This window comes from Amblyraja radiata, chromosome X, assembly GCF_010909765.2.
Source record: "Amblyraja radiata isolate CabotCenter1 chromosome X, sAmbRad1.1.pri, whole genome shotgun sequence".
In the NCBI taxonomy this organism is placed as follows: domain Eukaryota; kingdom Metazoa; phylum Chordata; class Chondrichthyes; order Rajiformes; family Rajidae; genus Amblyraja; species Amblyraja radiata.
Genome location: NC_045999.1, coordinates 6,865,190 through 6,885,058, shown reverse-complemented (window position 1 = coordinate 6,885,058; position 19,869 = coordinate 6,865,190). Strand labels below are relative to the sequence as shown.

Here is a 19,869-nt window from a genome sequence, read left to right as displayed (position 1 = left end):
GTATTGAACTTGCTGGGGATCCTTTCTGAGTGAGTGGGTGGGTGGGTGGGTGAGTGAGTGGGTGGGTGGGTGGGTGGGTGGGTGAGTGAGTGGGTGGGTGGGTGGGTGGTGGGCGAGTGGGTGGGCGAGTGAGTGGGTGAGCGGGTGGGCGGGCGGGTGGGTGGGCGAGTGGGTGGGTGAGTGGGCGAGTGGGTGGGTGTACAGATACATGATATGGGAATAATGTTTCGTGCAAGGTAAAGCCAGTAAAGTCCGATCGTATGTGTGGGAAGGAACTGCAGATGTTGGTTGACCCTGAAGATGGACGCAAAAAGCTGGAGTAACTCAGCGGGACAGAGAGAAGTAATGGGTGACGTTTCGGGTCCGATTGAAGAAGAATAGAGACACGAAAAGTCACCTATCCCTTCTCTCTGGAGATGCTGCCTGTCCCGCTGAGTTACTCCAGCTTTTGTGTCTTAAGTCCGATCAAAGATAGTCCGAGGGTCCCCGATAAGGTAGATTGTAGGATGATGTAGATCAGTGATCCCCAACCTAGGCCATGTGGTCCCCAACCTGGGGCTATGGCAAATTTCAGAGGGGCCACAGAAAAATGTTGGGATTTAGGGGGCCACAGGTTCAATGAAGGGGGGCCACAGAGCTACCTCCCTGTTGCCTCCTAAATTTCAGTTCTAATAAATTTAAATAAATGTAATTTTGGATGTTTGTGGAATAGAATAAAAGAGAATATTTGTGCAATTAATAGACTGATATTTATATGGAAGGTATTATAATATTAAAGTACTTTTTTTCCGCTAATAATGTCAGGGGGGGGGGGCACAGACAAATGTAAAGATCCCAAGGGGGCCATGAGCTAAAAAAGGTTGGGAACCACTGATTAGATGATTTAGATTAGAAGGATTTGGGACATGAGTGAGAAAATGGGGATAGAGAACGTAGATGGAACATCTTGGTCAATGTGGGCATGTTTTGGCTGAAGGGCCCATGTCTGCGCTGTCTGACTCGATTACAAGGTTTAATAGCCCACACGCTCACCTCAGCGTCTGCGAAGGTCTCGACGAATCTTTGAAAGGTGTACGTCCCAGTCTGTAGTATCAGGTCTCCTCCGTGTTCTGTCGTTTGTCCGCACAGAATCAGGAGCTTGTGCTGGGACGAGTCGGTCACGAGAGCGTGAACCTGAAACGGGAACCGGGGGCGTCACATGTCACACATCACGCGGAGAATCCAACCCCTCCCCACCAGCCCCTGCCCCCCACCATTCAATATGATCATGGCTGATCATCCTAAACCAGTGCCCCCCCAGTTCCTGCTTTCTCCCCATATCCCTTGATTCCGTTAGCCCGAAGAGCTATATCTAACTCTCTCCTGAATACATTCCGTGATTTGGCCTCCACTGCGTTCTGTGGCAGAGAATTCCACAGATTCACAACTCCCTGTGTAAAAAAGTTTTTCCTCATCTAAGTCCTAAATGGCCGACCCCTTATTCTGAAACTGTGACCCCTGGTTCTGGACTCCCACAACATCGGGAAAATTTTTCCTGCATCTAACCTGTCCAATCCCTTAAGAATGCTAAATGTATCTATAAGATCCCCTCTCATCCGTCTAAATTCCTGTGAATACAAGCCCAGTCGACCCATTCTTTCATCATATGTCAGTCCCGCCGTCCCGGAAATTTACCTGATGAACCTACTCTGCACTCTCTCAATAGCAAGAATGTCCTTCCTTAAATTAGCAGAATTAGGCCATTCGGCCCATCGAGTCTGCTCCTCCATACAGTCGTGGCAGATCTACCTTTCCCTTTCAACCCCATTCTCCTGTCTTCTACCCGTAACCTTAGATGCCCATACTAATGAAGGACCTAGAAATCTCTGCATTAAAAATACCCATTGACTTGGCCTCCACAGCCGTCTGTGGCAATGAACTCCACAGATTCACCATCCTCTGGCTAAAGAAATTCATGGAAAACATAGAAAATAGGTGCAGGAGTAGGCCATTCGGCCCTTCGAGCCCATCCTCATCTCTGTTCTAGTTTGAGGCCATGTGATGTGCTCTCCCACATAATGAGATGCTACAATTGCCACTGAGCTACTGAGATTAAATAGAGTCTCTCTTTTTCATTATTAATTCATGGGATGTGGGTCTCAGTGATTGCAGCATCACCCCTGCTCATCCCACCTATGTCTTGAACCACAGGAAGGGCGACCCGACATCAGGAAGCATCATCAGGAAGGAACTGCAGATGCTGGTGTACACCGGAGATAGACACAAAATGCTGGAGTAACTCAGCGGGACAGGCAGCATCTCTGGAGAGAAGGAATGGGTGACGTTTCGGGTCGAGACCCTTCTTCAGACAGATGTCTGATTCAGATTCAGATCTATCTAGAGATGCTGCCTGTCCCGCTGAGTTACTCCAGCATTTAGTGTCTATCAGGAAGAACATAGGAACATAGGACCATAGACAATAGGTGCAGGAGTAGGCCAATCCGCCCTACAAGCCAGCACCGCCATTCAATATGATCATGGCTGATCATCCGGAATCAATACCCCGTTCCTGCCTTATCCCCATTTCCCTGGATTCCGTTAGCCCTTAGAGCTAAATCTAACTCTTGAAAACCGACAACAGAACAGGATGGGGCGAGAGGGAGGGGAGAGGGAGGGGGAGAAGTTACCTCAGAGGCGACAGTGTGCTCTGTGGGGTTTACCAGGACCACGGATTCCAGCTCATCACTCCTGTGGTGGAGGGTCTTCTGGCCTGGGGAAAGACAAGACAAGGACACACATTGATTGTAGATCAGGTTAGAGTGTGGGCATTCTGAGATAGACCGTGAAACCAAAACGCCACAACGCCAAAAAGGGGTCTCGACCTGAAAGGTGGGGTGGGAGATTGCAACCTTCACGTGGTCCACCCTGTTTCAACAAATGCAATCAACCTGGCGTGCACAAACAGAAGATCAAACAGAACAAGTTGTCTTACAACTTTAGGCTGTGCACGCAGAAGCCCATACGCAAGAAGAAGTGTCTCGACCCGAAACGTCACCCATTCCTTCTCTCCGGAGATGCTGGCTGCCTGTCCCGCTGAGTTACCCCAGCATCGTGTGCCCATCTTCGGCCCCAACTGTTGTGTGTCCAGCAACAGTAAATCACACGCACAAACCAAAGCTGACACATCTGCTGCCTCACAGCGCCAGAGTCCCAGGTTCGATCCTGGCCCTGGGTGCCGTCTGCACGGAGATTGCACGCACTGCATGGGATTTCCTCCCACGTCCCGAAGACGTGCGTTTGTAGGTTCATCGGCCCTCTGTAAATTGCCCTCAGAGTGTAGGGAGTGGATGAGAATGTGGGATAATATAGAGCTAGTGATCGATGCTCGGCTTGGACTCAGTGGGGTGAAGGCCCCATTTACATGCAGTATCTCTAAACTAAACTCAAAACTTTACTTCGAGTAACTCAGCAGGTCAGGCAGCATCTCTGGAGGGTATGGATAGCCTATTATTTGGGTTGGGACACTTCTTCAGACCAGCCCTGACCCCCAACATTACCTATCCATGTCCTCCAGAGATGCTGCCTGACCCGCTGAGTTACCCCAGCACTTTGATTTCTATGCAGGATCCCAGCATCTGCAGTTCCTCATGTCTACATCTGTCTAAACTCTATGTTGGTCCAGTAGTACCCAACACTGCGCGCACACACACACACACACACACATACACACACACACACATACACACACACACACACACACATACACCTTCCCAGAAGGGGCGGCACAGTGGTGCAGTGGTAGAGGGTCTTGAACCTTGAACTGATTCAGAAGCACCAGGAATGGGTGACGTTTTGGGTCGAGGCCCTTCTTCAGACTAGGGTGGGGGGCAGGGGCTGGTGGGGAGGGGTTGGATTCTCCGTGTGACATTTGACGTCCTCGGTTCCCGTTTCAGGTTCACCCTCTCGTGACCGAGCCGTCCCAGCACAAACTCCTGATTCTGCGCGGACAAATGACAGAACACGGAGGAGACCTGATACTACAGGCTGGGACGTACACCTTGCAAAGATTCATCGAGACCTTCGCAGACGCTGAGGTGAGCGTGTGGACTATTAAACCTTGTAATCGAGCACAGACAGCACAGACATGGGCCCTTCAGCCAAAACATGTCCACATTGACCAAGATGTTCCATCTAAGATCTCTATCCTCATTTGCTCACGCATGTCCCAAATCCTTCTAATCGAAATCATCTACATCATCCTACAATCTACCTCATCGGGGACCCTAGGACTATCTTTGATCGGACTTAAGACACAAAAGCTGGAGTAACTCAGCAGGACAGGCAGCATCTCCAGAGAGAAAGAATGGGTGACGTTTTGGGTCGTGTCTCTTTTTCTGCCTGACCCGAAACATCACCCATTCCTTTTCTCCAGAGACGCTGCCTGTCCCGCTGAGTTACACCAGCTTTCTGTGTCTATCTTCAATGTAAACCAGCATCTGCAGCTCCTTCCTACACAGAACATGAAAGGTGTGTCCCAGCAGTGTGGTGCCAAGTGTAAACCAACAAAAAAACTTGGTTTGGAATGGGAACTCAGCCTGGCACAGAATCTGTCCCAGTCTCACCGAGAGGCCGCTGCATTCATGCGAAGAGCAGTACTAGACAGCCCTTGCTTTACGCCATAACACTGGTTTATACATCGCACTGTGGGTGGCACGGAGGCGCAGCGGTAGAGTTGCTGCCTTACAGCGCCAGAGACCTGGGTTCGATCTTCACCACGAGCGCTGTCTGTACGGAGTTTGTACGTTCTCCCCGTGACCCGCGAGGGTTTTCTCCAGGAGCTCTGGTTTCCTCCCACACTCCAAGGACATGCAGGTTTGTAGGTTCATTTGGCATTGGTAAAAATTGCAAATTGTCCCTAGTGTGTAGGATAGTGCTGGTGTGCATGGATCGCTGGTCGGCACGGACTCGATGGGCCGAAGGTCTCGACTATATCTCTAAACTAAAGATGCAATGGAGGACAATTGTTTTTCAAAGGAGTGAACTTTTCGGGATAGAGTGGAGAGACAATAGACAATAGACAATAGGTGCAGGAGTAGGCCATTCGGCCCTTCGAGCCTGCACCGCCATTCAATGTGATCATGGCTGATCATCCCCAATCAGTACCCCATTCCTGCCTTCTCCCCATATCCCGTGACTCCACTATTTTTAAGAGCCCTATCTAGCTCTCTCTTGAAAGCATCCAGAGAACCTGCCTCCACCGCCCTCTGAGGCAGAGAACACTTAAAATGAATAAACACATATAGAACAGCACAGCATAGTAACAGGCCCTTCGGCCCACAATGGCTATGCTGTACATGGCACCAAGTTAAACTAATCGCCTCCACCTACACATGGTCCATATCCTTCCATTCCCTGCATATTCAAAAGCCTATCTAAAAGCCTCTTAAACATCATATCACATTTACCATCACTGGCAGTCTGTTTCAAGGCACTCACCCCCCTCTGTATAATAAAATGTGCCACACAGCTCCTTTATAGTTTGCCCCCTCTCACTTTCAAGCTATGCCCACTAGTCTCCGACATTTCCACCCTAGAATACATTGTCCTGGCTGTCCACGCTAGCTCTGCCATGCTGAGCCTCTAAAGTCTAAATTAAACCACCTGCTCAACATAGGGGGAAAAACCAGCACTTACTTTATTTAAGGCTGGACTTAGATGCCGAACAATACTCAAAAATCTCAGCGGGTTGTCGGAATACAAAGATCAGTTTGTGCGTGTGTCAGGGCCTGCTTCCTCATCCCTGGTGAAATGTTGTCCTTTGCTCCATAGGGACCGACCTCTACCCCCTCAGTGAGTGGCAGTCGCCTGCACAAGCAGCAGGAGAGAGCAGCTCACCGCTCGCTGAGTGGAGCTCCTCTCCTCTCCTCACCCCTTTCCTCACCCCCACCCCTCTCCTCTCTCCTCTCCTCCCCCTCCCCTCTCCCCACCCCTCTCCTCCCCTCCCCTCTCCCCCACCCCTCTCCTCTCTCCTCCCCTCTCCCCACCCCTCTCCTCCCCCCTCCCTCTCCCCTCCCCTCTCCCCACCCCTCTCCTCCCCCCTCCCCTCTCCCTCCCCTCTCCCCACCCCTCTCCTCCCCCCTCCCCTCTCCCCACCCCTCTCCTCCCCCTCCCCTCTCCCCACCCCTCCCCTCTCCCTCTCCTCTCCCCACCCCTCCCCTCTCCCTCCCCTCTCCCCCCGCCTCTCCTCCCCCTCCCCTCCTCCCCCCCCTCTCCTCCCCCCTCCCCACTCCCCACCCCTCCCCTCTCCCTCCCCTCTCCCCCCCCTCTCCTCCCCCTCCCCTCCCCTCGCTCCCCACCCCTCCCCTCTCCCTCTCCTCTCCTCCCCTCCCCTCTCCCTCCTCTCCCCCACCCTCTCCCCCACCCTCCCCTCTCCCTCCCCTCGATCCCACCCCTCTCCTCCCCCTCACCCCTCTCCCACCCCTCTCCTCTCCTCCCTCCCCACTCCCCTCCCCCCTCCTCTTGGCCGCTGGCAATCCTGGCGATTTCTGTCCAGCGAGTGCGAGGTGTGATGTGAATTGCAACGGCTTGCCGTCACTAATCCTGTTTAAGCCCTCGCTAGAGATGCAGCTCAAACACTCTGGGGAGCAACTGGTCAGTCAGGCGGGGGGTGGGGGGTGGGAGCGGGGATATGGTCCTGCTTTCAAACAGCCACCTGTTACAGGGAACAGCAGCTGCACATGTCGTCGGTGAGACCAACAACTGTTTGGGGCAGCACGGTGGAGCACGGTGCCTTACAGCGCCAGAGACCCGGGTACAATCCTGACTACGCCAGTGCTGTCTGCACAGAGTTTGCACGTTCTCACCGTGACCGCGTGGGTTTTCTCCCGGTTTCCTCCCACACTCCAAAGACGTGTCGGATGGAACTAGCGTCCTGGAGGATCGCTGGACTTGGTGGGTTAGGTCCTGACCCGAAACGTCACCTATTCCTTCTCTCCAGAGATGCTGCCTATCCCGCTGAGTGACTCCAGCATTCTGTGTCTATGGCGATGGAAGAGAATGTCCCACCTGTATCTCTAAACTAAACTAAAGGGCCTGTCCCACACGCGATTTGCCAGCACCTGTCATAGTCATATTCGCAGCATGTCGCTGAAAAAATGTGACCATCCAGTAGCGACCAGAATTTCATTGTCCTATCAGGGAAACATGACAATAAACTCTCTTGAATCTTGGGTGAAGCAGCATCTGTGGAGCGAAGGAATAGGTGACGTTTCGGGTCACCCGAAACGTCACCTATTCCTTCGCTCCATAGATGCCGCCTCACCCGCTGAGTTTCTCCAGCATTTTTTATCTACCTTTGATCTTTCCAGCATCTGCAGTTCCTTCTTAAACAATAATCATCAGTTGTGGAGGAGCTCAGCGGATCAGCCAGCATCTGCGGAGGGAAATGGACGTACGATGTTCTGGGTCTGGACCCTTCGCAACTGAATGGAATACATTTTCAGAAGATTAGTGCTGGAAACCTGGAGGCACTGACTGTGACTTTCCAGTGGTCTTTGATCTTCGTCAGTAGATTGGAGCGGAGACATTGATACTCCCTTGTTCAAAGAATGGAATAAGGATAAACCCAGTCGCTACGAGTCGGTCGGGTTAATCCGGATGAAGGGAAAGCTTTTAGAAATACTGATCTGGACAGGATTAAGATTTCAAATTTATTTATTTTGTCACATACACCTTTCGGTGAAGTGAAATTCTTTTTGCCATTAAGAGTCAACTGGAAGGAAATAGATTAATCAAGGCAACCCTAAAGCAAACTGCTATGGATCTGAACCGAATGCATGTCATTGGAAATGCATTGAAGATAGACACAAAAAGCTGGAGTAACTCAGCGGGACAGGCAGCATCAAAGCTCCGCTATAAGATCTTTGGGCAGCATCTCTGGAGAGAAGGAATGGGTGACGTTTGAAGTAGTCTGAAGTAGGGTCTCGACCCGAAACATCACCCATTCCTTCTCTCCAGAGATGCTGTCTGTCCCGCTGAGTTACTCCAGCATTTTGTGTCTATCTTCAGTTTAAACCGGCATCTGCAGTTCCTTCCGACACACTGTTAAAAGGCATCTCCTGGTTAAACATTTGGTACGACTTTTTGATCAGGTGACAGGTGGAGTTGATGTGGTGTTACATGGACTGTGTGTCAGAAATTTTTCATAAAGGGCCTGTCCCACTTACGCGATTTTTTCGGAGACTGCCGGCACCCGTCATAGTCGCAGCAGGTCGCCAACATTTTTCAACGTGTTGAAAACCCAGCGGCAACCAGAACAAGGTACGACTCTTTGGGCGACTACTCACGACCAAACAGGCTTCACCCCGCGACATGTCTCCTGTATGGTCGTGAGTCGTCTCCTCAGTCGCCCAAAGAGTCGTAGCGTCTTTCGATTTTCAACATGTTGAAAATTTTCGGCGACCTACAACGACCTATGACGGGTGCCAGCAGTCGATGAAAAAGTTGCGTAAGTGCGACAGGTCCATAAAGGTGAGAAACCTTTAAGTATTCCAGCTCCGCGCAACCCACTGTGTGTACGGTCATGAGCGGTATAGATCGGGGAAGATGCACAGAGTCTTTTGTCCAGAGTAGGGGAATCGAGAACCAGTGGACAGAGATTTAGGGTGAAAGGGGAAAAGATTTATTAGGAACCCGAGGGGCAACTTTTTTTTACACAATGGGTGGTGGGTGTATGGAACCAGCTGCCAGAGGAGGTAGTTGAGGCAGGGACTATCACAGTGTTTGAGAAACAGGTACATGGATAGAACAGGTTTAGAGGGATATGGGGCAAAGGCAGGCAGGTGGGACTTGTGTAGATGGGGCATGTTGGTCGGTGTGGGCAAGTTGGGCCGAAGGGCATTTTGCATGTTGTATCATGCACTGGGGCAGGCTGGGTCCCCCCCCCCAACAACCCCGGCCTCACCCCCACCCCCACCCCAGTGAGCACACGTGGCCTGGATAGCGTGAATGTGGAGAGGATGTTTCCACTGGTGGGAGAGTCTAGGACCAGAGGGCACAGCCTCAGAATAAAAGGACGTACCTTCAGAAAGGAGACAAGGAGGAATTTCCAAGTCCAAGTGAGTTTATTGTCATGTGTCCCTGTATAGGACAATGAAATTCTTGCTTTGCTTAAGTCCAAGTGGTCTTTAGTCAGAGGGTGGTGAATATGTGGGATTCTTTGCCACAGTCGGCTGTGGAGGCCAAGTCAATGGATATTTTAAAGGCAGAGATAGATAGATTCTAGGTTAGTACGGGTGTCAGGGGTTATGAGGAGAAGGCAGGAGAATGGGGTTGAGAGGAAAAGATTGATCAGACATGATTGAATGGTGGAGTAGACTTGATGGGCCGAATGGCCTAATTCTGCTCCTATAATTTATGAACATATCTCCCGCCATCTCTCCGCCTCCATCAATCAACCTTGCTCCTCTCTCCTTTCTGCTAGGACAAGTTCCGGTTTACTTGGAAGACTCGGATGGCAAATTCTTCTGGAATGTTCACATGCTCCGTGGTGAGCCTGGGGCTCGATTTCAGATCGCTCACATGCGATGCAATTGCATACTTGCAACTTTTGTCGCAGTTTAGCTTTGTCTAGTTTAGAGATACAGCGCGGAAACAGGCCCTTCGGCCCACCGAGTCCTCACCGACCAGCGATCCCCGCGCATTAACACTATCCTACACACTCCAGGGACAATTTACAATGACACCAAGTCAATTAATCTACATACCTGTACATCTTTGGAGCGTGGGAGGACTCCCTCAATAGCAAGAATGTCCTTCCTCAAATTAGGGGACCAAAACTGCACATAATACTCCAGGTGTGGTCTCACTAGGGCTCTGTACAACTGCAGAAGGACCTCTTTGCTCCTATATTCTATTCCTCTTGTTATAAACATAGAAACATAGAAAATAGGTGCAGGAGTAGGCCATTCGGCCCTTCGAGCCTGCACCGCCATTCAATATGATCATGGCTGATCATCCAACTCAGTATCCTGTACCTGCCTTCTCTCTATACCCCCTGATCCTTTCAGCCACAAGGGCCACATCTAACTCCCTCTTAAATATAGCCAATGAACTGGCCTCAACTACATTCTGTGGCAGAGAATTCCACCGATTCACCACTCTCTGTGTGAAAAATGTTTTTCTCAAGCAGCAGATCTCGGAGAAAACCCAGATGGAGAACGTACAAACTCCGTACAGACAGCACCGGTAGGCGGGATCGAACCCGGGACTCTAGCGCTGGGCCACCGTGCCACAGTTGTTGCCGACTGCACAGTGGCTGGGTAAAACCCAGCAGCTCGCCACAAAGAGCAGCAAACAGTTCCTTCCAACCAGCAAAAGGAATTCTGAGAATTACCACAGAGACTCAAGGGGTCACATAGCTCGGATACCAGGCTCCCAGCCTCCAGCATCCTCACGCCCTGCAGGAACAGAGTCCCTTTGGAGACTGACTCCACCTCCTCTCTACATTCATCACCGCCGACAAGGAGAGAAGGAGAAAACCGCGCAAAATCGAGTAAACAGGCTTCTTGTGAAGTCCATCACAAAAACCAGACTCCCCACCACTGACTCCATCTATGCCTCAGAAAAACAGCCAACATAACCAAAGGTACACAAAAAAGCTGGAGAAACTCAGCGGGTGCAGCAGCATCTATGGAGCGAAGGAAATAGGCAACGTTTCGGGCCGAAACCCAAAGGAAATAGGCAACGTTTCGGGTCGAAACCCAAAGGGTTTCGGCCCGAAACGTTGCCTATTTCCTTCGCTCCATAGATGCTGCTGCACCCGCTGAGTTTCTCTGTACACTGTACACTGCACAACAACAATATAGTTTGAATCTGAATCTGAATCTGAATCTGAAGTCTCAGCGGGTGCAACAGCATCTATGGAGCAAAGGAAATAGGCAACGTTTCGTCCCGAAACCCTTTGGGTTTCGACCCGAAACGTTGCCTTTTTCCTTTGGGTTTCGTCCCGAAACGTTGCCTATTTCCTTCGCTCCATAGATGCTGCTGCACCTGCTGAGTTTCTCCAGCTTTTTTTGTCTACCTTCGATTTTCCAGCATCTGCAGTTCCTTCTTAAACAACATAACCAAAGACTTGTTCCATCCTTCCCGGTCATTCCTTCTTCTCCCCGCTCCCATCGGGCAGACTGCACAGAAGCTTAAAAGCTCGCACCACCAGACTCAGGAACAGCTTCTTCCCCCCCTGTGTTCGCAGACCTCTGAACAGTTCTTCCATTAGCTAGAGTTCTGAATGAAAACCAACAAACCTGTATGTATTAGGGGTGTGGGAGGAAACTGGAGCACCCGGGGGAAAACACACGCAGTGGCAAGGATGAATGTACAAACTCCGTATAGACAGCACCTGTAGTCAGGATCGAACCGGGGTCTCTGGCGTTATAAGGCCGCAACTCTACAACTGCACCACTCTGCTGCCGTTTATCCCATTGTGGATATTGGACTTTTAGTCAAAGTAACTATTGTGCTACGATACTAAGAACCATTCTTTACCTATTGTGCTTAAGTTTGGCTTAATTGTATTTATGAATAGTACTGTCTTTATTTTTTGGAGCGCAGAAGGTTAAGGGGGGGACTTGATAGAGGTCTTTAAAATGATGAGAGGGATAGACAGAGTTGACGTGGATAAGCTTTTTCCATTGAGAGTAGGGAAGATTCAAACAAGAGGACATGACTTGAGAATTAAGGGACAGAAGTTTAGGGGTAACATGAGGGGGAATTTCTTTACTCAGCGAGTGGTAGCTGTGTGGAATGAGCTTCCAGTGGAGGTGGTGGAGGCAGGTTCGATTTTATCATTTAAAAATAAATTGGATAGGCATATGGACGGGAAAGGAATGGAGGGTTATGGTGTGAGTGCAGGTTGATGGGACTAGGTGAGAGTAAGTGTTCGGCACGGACTAGAAGGGCCGAGATGGCCTGTTTCTGTGCTGTAATTGTTATATGGTTATATGGTCTTATTTGATTGAATAACATGCATTTCACTGTACCTCAGTACAGAGTAACGAGAATAAAGGGCCTGTCCCACTTTCATTAAAACATGGAAAATAGTTGCAGGAGGAGGCCATTCGGCCCTTTGAGCCAGCACCGCCATTCATTGTGATCATGGCTGATCGTCCCCAATCAATAACCCGTGCCTGCCTTCCCCCCTTATCCCTGTGAGAGAGAAGGGTAGAAGGGGGAAGGAAGAAAGGGAGAGGCAGAAGAGAGAGAAGGGAAGACAAGGTTTTCTTTCTGGGGTGATGCGGGGACAGAGCCTGGAGCTGCGGGAGACACTCAGTCACTGCACTGAAGTTGCAGAACTGCAGCAAGCCAGTCACTGAACCTGCCTCGACGGAATTGCAGATGGCAGCCTGTGGATTTATTTGATGGGCCAGTGATTTGAGTTTGCGTTTGCGCAGGATGAGATTAGATGGTTTTTAAAAAGTATATATCGACTATTCCTGAAGTGTTGAATTGGAAATCAATGCTGCACAGAGACAAGGTCACCTGCACAGATGTGGCACCATGACTGGCGATGAACCCAGGCAGTGGTTGCAACATCCGCAAGTCAAAGACGCATCTCTGATTCGAAAAAATACTGGAAAGGGTGCAGAGATTTACCAGGACTAGAGGGTCTATGAGCTATAGGGAGAGGTTGAGTAGGCTGGGATTCTATTCCTTGGAGTGCAGGAGGATGAGGGGTGACTTTATAGAGGTGTTTACAATCATGAGAGGAATAGATCAGGTAGATGCCCAGGATCTGAAGAAGGGTTTCGGCCCGAAACGTTGCCTATTTCCTTCGCTCCATAGATGCTGCTGCACCCGCTGAGTTTCTCCAGCTTTTTTGTGTACCTTCGATTTTCCAGCATCTGCAGTTCCTTCTTAAACAGGTAGATGCCCAGAGTAGGTGAATCGAGGACCAGAGGACAAAGGTTCAAGGTGAAGGGGAAAAGATTTAATAGGAATCTGAGGGGTAACCTTTTCATACAAAGGGTGGCGGGTGTATGGAACGAGCTGCCAGAGGAGGTAGTTTGAGGCAGGGACTATCCCAACGTTTACGAAACAGTTAGACAGGTACATGGATAGGACAGGTTTGGAGGTATATGGACCAAGGTGGGACTAGTGTAGCTGGGACATTATTGGCCGGTGTGGACGAGTTGGGCCGAAGGGCCTGTTTCCACACTGTATCACTCTATGACTCTATCTAATGGAGCAGGCCCTTCCATTCCAATCCATCCATGCCGCCCAAAATGCTCCATCTAAATTAGTCCCATTTGCCCGCATTTGGCTGATATCCCTCTAAACTTTAGACTTTAGAGTTGTCAGACTTTTGACATATAGCGCGGAAACAAGCCCTTCAAGCCTGATGGGCCGAATGGTCTAATTCTGGACCTTTCACTTATGCCGCATCTTTAGTTTAGTTTAGAGGGACAGCATGGAAACAGGCCCTTCGGCCCACACCGACCATCGATCACCCGTTCACACTAGTTCTGTTCTCCCACTTTCACTTCCACTCCTTACACACTTGGGGGCAATTCGCAGAGACCGATGAACCTACAAACCCGAACGTCTTTGGAATGTGGGAGCAGCAGTGGAAACCCACGCAGCCACCGAGAGAACGTGCGAACTCCACGCTGACAGCACCCGAGGTTAGGATCGAACCCGGGTCTCTGGTGATGTGAGGCAGCAGCTCTACCCGCTGCAGCATTGTGACGTCCTACGTTAAAGGAGGGAAAGGACAACTCATTGAGCGGTGAAGTGGGTCGCTAAAGGACGCTTGGCCAGGCCGACCCTGCAACGTCGCCAGGACAACGGGCCTTCCTGGTCAGGTCCGGAATCCTACACTTACAACAACTGGGACTTGAAATTTACACCAGATCTGACGACTCCGTATACTGTCTCAGTATAGTACTGCTATACACTTATCTAAGGACTGTATCTAAGATGAGGCTAAAGGGCCCTGTCCCACTATACGAGTTTACCCCGAGTTTAAAAAAAAAATCAAACTCGTGGTAAGCACGTAGAATGTACGTAGCGGGTACGTCGGAGCTCGGGGACGTCTCTTAGCGGCTCGTAACGCTAACGGCAGGTACTCAGATTCAGATTCAACTTTAATTGTCATTGTCAGTGTACAGTACAGAGACAACGAAATGCAGTTAGCATCTCCCTGGAAGAGCGACATAGAATATGATTTCAATAAATATATCTATTTACATGCAAACGTTGCCTATTTCCTTCGCTCCATAGATGCTGCTGCACCCGCTGAGTTTCTCCAGCTTTGTTGTCTACCTTCGATTTTCCAGCATCCGCAGTTCCTTCTTAAACACTGAATCTGAAGTCCTTCTGCAGAGTCCTTGCTTTCTCTACACTGCCTGCCCCTCCACCGATCTTAGCATCATCATCACCCCTCTTCAGACTTTTCACAAACTGTGCCAAGCCCAAGAGCTGCTCTGCTCAACACCAGCTGACAGTCATAGTGTTTTTCCTGTGGGTGGAGTGTTCGGTGGTGGGGGGGGGTGATTGGCAGTCACCGAGGTACAGTGTTGAGTAGTGTAACAGCCGGGAAACGCGGTAACAACTCGGGAAATGCGGTAAGCTCGTGAAGATTTTTCAGCATGTTGAAAAATGTCCACGAGAGCCCCGAGTACCTACGAGCGGCTTTTACCGTAAATCTCAGAGTTCGAATCAGGGGAAACAGGGGAAACTCGGGAGAATTACCTCGTACAGTGGGACAGGAGCTTAAGTGCTTGTGTAAAGTGATACTTGTACTGATGTCTACAAAAATTAATTTCACTGTACCTCTGTACAAATAAATGACCATTCAAGCTATGAATAAGAAAATCCCATCAGACAAAGGAGCATTTTCATCTGAACGTGACCAAACCTCTTGGCTATTTCCAGCATTTCTGCTTTTTCAGCATCTGGAGTTCTTTGAATTTTCACCGAAGTGCCGGCACGGTGGCGCAGCGGTAGAGTTGCTGCCTCACAGCGCCAGAGACCCGGGTTCCATCCTAACTACGGGTGCTGTCTGTGCGGAGTTTGCACGTTCTTCCCGTGGCCGTGTAGATTTTCCCCGGGGTGCTCCGGTTTCCTCCCACACTCCCAAAGATGTACAGATTTGTAGGTTAATTGGCTTCGGTAAAAATTGTCCCTAGTGCGTATAACAGTGTTATTGTAGGGGGATCGCTTGTTGGTGCAGACTCGGTGGGCCGAAGGGCCTGTTTCCGTGCTGTATCTCTAAACTAAACTAAAGTGGGGGTGATGGTTTAGTTTTAGTTTTAGAGGTACATCATGGAAAGAGGCCCTTCGGCCCACCGAGTCTGTACCGACCAACAATCCCCGCACTATCCTTTAAACTAGGGACAATTTACATTTATACCAAGCCAAGTACCCTACAAACCCATACGTCTTTGGAGTGTGGGAGGAAGCCGAAGAACTTGGAGAAACCTCACGTGGTCACGGGGAGAACGTACAAACTCAGTAGAGGCAGCACCCGCAGTTGGGATCGAACCTGGGTTTCTAGCGCTGTAAGGCACAACTCTACCGCTGCACCACCACGATGTTGGGGTGGGGTGAACCACGGAGTAGGTTATTGATTATTGTAGATATAGCCATGTGTTATGGTGCTAAGGGATCTGTTCAACGGCGGCAAATAAGAATTTCATCATTCTGTTGCCAATCTATTTAGACAGGCTTGGAGGGATATGGGCCAAACACAGGCAGATGGGACTAGTGCAGATGGGACATGTTGGTCGGTGTGGGCTGAAGGGCCTGTTTCCACACTCTATGACTCAATGACAATTAAACTCCCTTGACACCTTCTCAGCGGAGCTCGTTCCAGATAACCTCCACCTTTGAGATGAAAAACCGTCTCTTCAGCTATCCTTTAAATTTCTCCCCTCTCACCTTAAACCCGTGCCCTGTTCTAGACACCCTGTGGATGGGAAGAGGGCCTGACTACCTATCCCATCCTTGCCGCACCACACAAACACACACATCAAGTCCAGTTTGCCGTTCAATCGTGGCTGATCTCTGCCCCCTAATCCCACTCTCTTGCCCTTCTCCTCATAACCCTTGACTCCCGTTCTAATCAAGAATTTGTCTATCTCTGCCTTAAAAATATCCACTGACTTGGCCTCCACTGACTGTGGCAATGAATTCCACAAATTAACTACCCTCTGACTAAAGAAGTTCCTAAAAATTCACCTCCTTTCAAAAAAAGCACCCTTTAATTCTGAGGCTGTGACCTCTGGTCCTAGACTCTCCCACCAGTGGAAACATCCTTTCCACATCCACTCTATCTATGCCCTTCATTATTCTGTAAGTTTCAATGAGGTGTCCCCTCAACCTTCTAAACTCCAGCGAGTACAGGACCAGTACCGTCAAACGCTCATCCTATGCTAACCCGCTGATTCCTGGAATCAGTCTTGTAAACCTCCTCTGGACCCTCTCCAGAGCCAGCACATCCTTCCTCAGATATGGGGCCCCAAATTTGCTCGAAGGGCCGAATGGCCTACTCCTGCACCTATTGTCTATTGCTCACAGTACTACAAATGCAGCCTGACCAGCGCCTTGTAGAGCCTCAGCATTACATCCCTGTTTTTGTATTCCAGTCCTCTTGATATGCATAATGTTTGGGACAAAGACCCATATTTATTTATTTGCCTCTCTACTCCACAATTTGAGATTTGTAATAGAAAATTCACTTGTGGTTAAAGTGCACATTGTCAGATTTTAATAAAGACCATTTTGGTTTCACCATGTAGGAATTACAGCAGTGTTTATACATATTCCCCCCCCCCCCCACATTTCAGGGCACCATAATGTTTGGGACTCAACAATGTCATGTAAATGAAATTTACATGCGTCATGTTTAGTATTTTGTTGCATATCCTTTGCATGCAATGACTGCTTGAAGTCTGTGATTCATGGACATCACCAGTTGCTGGGTGTCTTCTCTGGTGATGCTCTGCCAAGCCTGTATTGCAGCCATCTTTAGCGTATGCTTATTTTGGGGGCTAGTCCCCTTCAGTTTTCTCTTCAGCATATAAAAGGCATGCTCAATTGGGTTCCGATCGGGTGATTGACTTGGCCACTTAAGAATTGACAATTTTTTTGCTTTGAAAATCTCCTTTGTTGCTTTAGCAGTATGTTTGGGATCATTGTCTTGCTGTAGAATGAACCGCCGGCCAATGAGTTTTGAGGCATTTGTTTGATCTTGAGCAGATAGGATGTGTCTATACACTTCAGAATTCATTATGCTACTACCATCAGCAGTTGTATCATCAATGAAGATAAGTGAGCCAGTACCTTCAGCAGCCATACATGCCCAGGCCCTAACACCCCCAACATCATGTTTCACAGATGAGGTGGTATGCTTTGGATCTTGGGCAGTTCCTTCTCTCCTCCATACTTTGCTCTTGCCACCACTCTGATATAAGTTAATCTTCGTCTCATCTGTCCACAAGACCTTTTTCCAGAACTGTGGTTGCTCTTTAAAGTACTTCTTGGCAAACTGTAACCTGGCCATCCTATTTTTGTGGCTAACCAGTGGTTTGCATCTTGCAATGCAGCCTCTGTATTTCTGTTTGTGAAGTCTTCTGCGGACAGTGGTCATTGACAAATCCACACCTGACTCCTGAAGAGTGTTTCTGATCTGTCGGACAGGTGTTTGGGGATTTTTCTTAATTATAGAGAGAATTATTCTGTGGAGGTCTTCCTTGGTCTGCCAGTCCCTTTGCGATCAGTAAGCTCACCAGTGCTCTCTTTCTTCTTAATGATGTTCCAAACAGCTGATTTTGGTAAGCCTAAGGTTTGGCTGATGTCTCTAACAGTTTTATTCTTGTTTCTCAGCCTCATAATGGCCTCTTTGACTTTCATTGGCACAACTTTGGTCCTCATGTTGATAAACAGCAATAAAAGTTTCCAAAGGTGATGGAAAGACTGGAGGAAAGACTAGGTGCTGAGAGCTCTCTTATACCTGCATTAAGGAGGCATTTAAACACACCTGAGCAATTACAAACACCTGTGAAGCCATGTGTCCCAAACATTATGGTGCCCTGAAATGGGGGGGGACTATGTATAAACACTGCTGTAATTTCTACATGGTGAAACCAAAATGTATGAAAATGGCCTTTAATAAAATCTGACAATGTGCACTCTAACCACATGTGATTTTTTCTATTACAAATCTCAAACTGTGGAGTACGGAGACAAATAAATAAATGATGGGTCTTTGTCCCAAACATTATGGAGGGCACTGTAAATGTTAGCATTGAATTTGCCTTCCTTATGTCCCTGTCCCACTTAGGAAACCTGAACGGAAACCTCTGGAGACTTTGCGCCCCACCCAAGGTTTCCGTGCGGTTCCCGGAGGTTGCAGGTGGTTGCAGGTAGTGGAAGCAGGTAGGGAGACTGACAAAAACCTCCGGGAACCGCACGGAAACCTTGGGTGGGGCGCAAAGTCTCCAGAGGTTTCCGTTCAGGTTTCACAAGTGGGACAGGGGCATTACTACCGATTCGACTTGCAAATTAACTTTTTGGGAGGCGTGCACCAGCATTCCCAAGTCCCTTTGTCCCTCCGATTTCTGGATCTCTCTCCATTCAGAGAATAATCGACGCCTTTATTCTTATTACCAAAATGCATGACTCCGCACTTTGCTATATTGAATTTCATCTACCCACTCTCTTAACCTGTCCAAGTGGAGACTGAAGAAGGTCCATCTGTCTCCTCAGATCCTGGTGAACTTCTACCTTCAAACATAGAAACATAGAAAATAGGTGCAGGAGTAGGCCATTCGGCCCTTCGAGCCTGCACCGCCATTCAATATGATCATGGCTGATCATCCAACTCAGTATCCTGTACCTGCCTTCTCTCCATACCCCCTGATCCCTTTAGCCACAAGGGCCACATCTAACTCCCTCTTAAATATAGCCAATGAACTGTGGCCTCAACTACCTTCTGTGGTAGAGAATTCCACAGATTCGCCACTCTCTGAGTGAAAAATGTTTTGCTCATCTCGGTCCTAAAAGATTTCCCCCTTATCCTTAAACTGTGTGGCCCCTTGTTCTGGACTTCCCCAACATCGGGAACAATCTTCCTGCATCTAGCCTGTCCAACCCCTTAAGAATTTTGTAAGTTTCTATTAGATCCCCCCTCAATCTTCTAAATTCTAGCGAGTACAAGCTGAGTCTATCCAGTCTTTCTTCATATGAAAGTCCTGCCATCCCAGGAATCAGTCTGGTGAACCTGGGCGACGATGGCATGTTGGCCTGGCTGGCCTCAACGGAGCTGCAGGTCTAAAAGACACTCACGACAGAAGAAGGCTTCTCTCCAGAGATGCTGTCCGACCTGCTGAGTCTCTACAGCTTTTTGTGTCAATCTTCAGTCTACCTTCCACTGGGAGTCTGGTCCGGTGCTGGGGATTAGACATTCGGTAGATCATCACTGCCTGTTTGCAGCGGTGCTTCACCAGCTCAGCTCTACTGGGAATAAGGAACATTCGATGCAAATGCAAGCATTTGCATCGAATGTTCCTTACTCCCAGTAAAGCCGAGCTGGTGAACCACTGCTGCGAACAGGCAGTGGTGATGTACCGACTGTTTATTTTGCAGATCCCCCCCCCTCCCTGGGTATACCCAGGCAGATGTTAGCCGTGTCACAGCTTGCATGGGCATTTTGCTTTTAAACGGCTGGAGTGCCACAGGAAATCGTCACCAGCGTAAGGGGCAGTAGACTGGCACTAGGGTGGCACTGAAGGTCAGAGAGAGGGGAGGGTGAGGGGGACAGGGAGAGGGAGAGGAGAGAGACGGGGGGGGGGGGGAGAGAAGAGAGAGCGATAGAGGGTGAGAGGAGGGATG

The 19,869-nt window shown here is 49.3% G+C and overlaps 1 protein-coding gene across 1 annotated transcript in view; it reads right to left on the bottom strand.

The window, feature by feature from the left end:
• Window positions 1–19,869, bottom strand: part of LOC116968225 (microtubule-associated protein 1A-like) — a 101,832-nt gene that overhangs the window by 21,516 nt on the left and 60,447 nt on the right. Inside the window, exons 3-4 of the mRNA XM_033014904.1 lie at window positions 2,667–2,749; window positions 1,033–1,173 (exon numbers count right to left, since the gene is read on the bottom strand). Coding sequence (XP_032870795.1) covers window positions 1,033–1,173; window positions 2,667–2,749 — 224 coding nt within the window. The remainder of the gene's footprint in view (window positions 1–1,032; window positions 1,174–2,666; window positions 2,750–19,869) is intronic.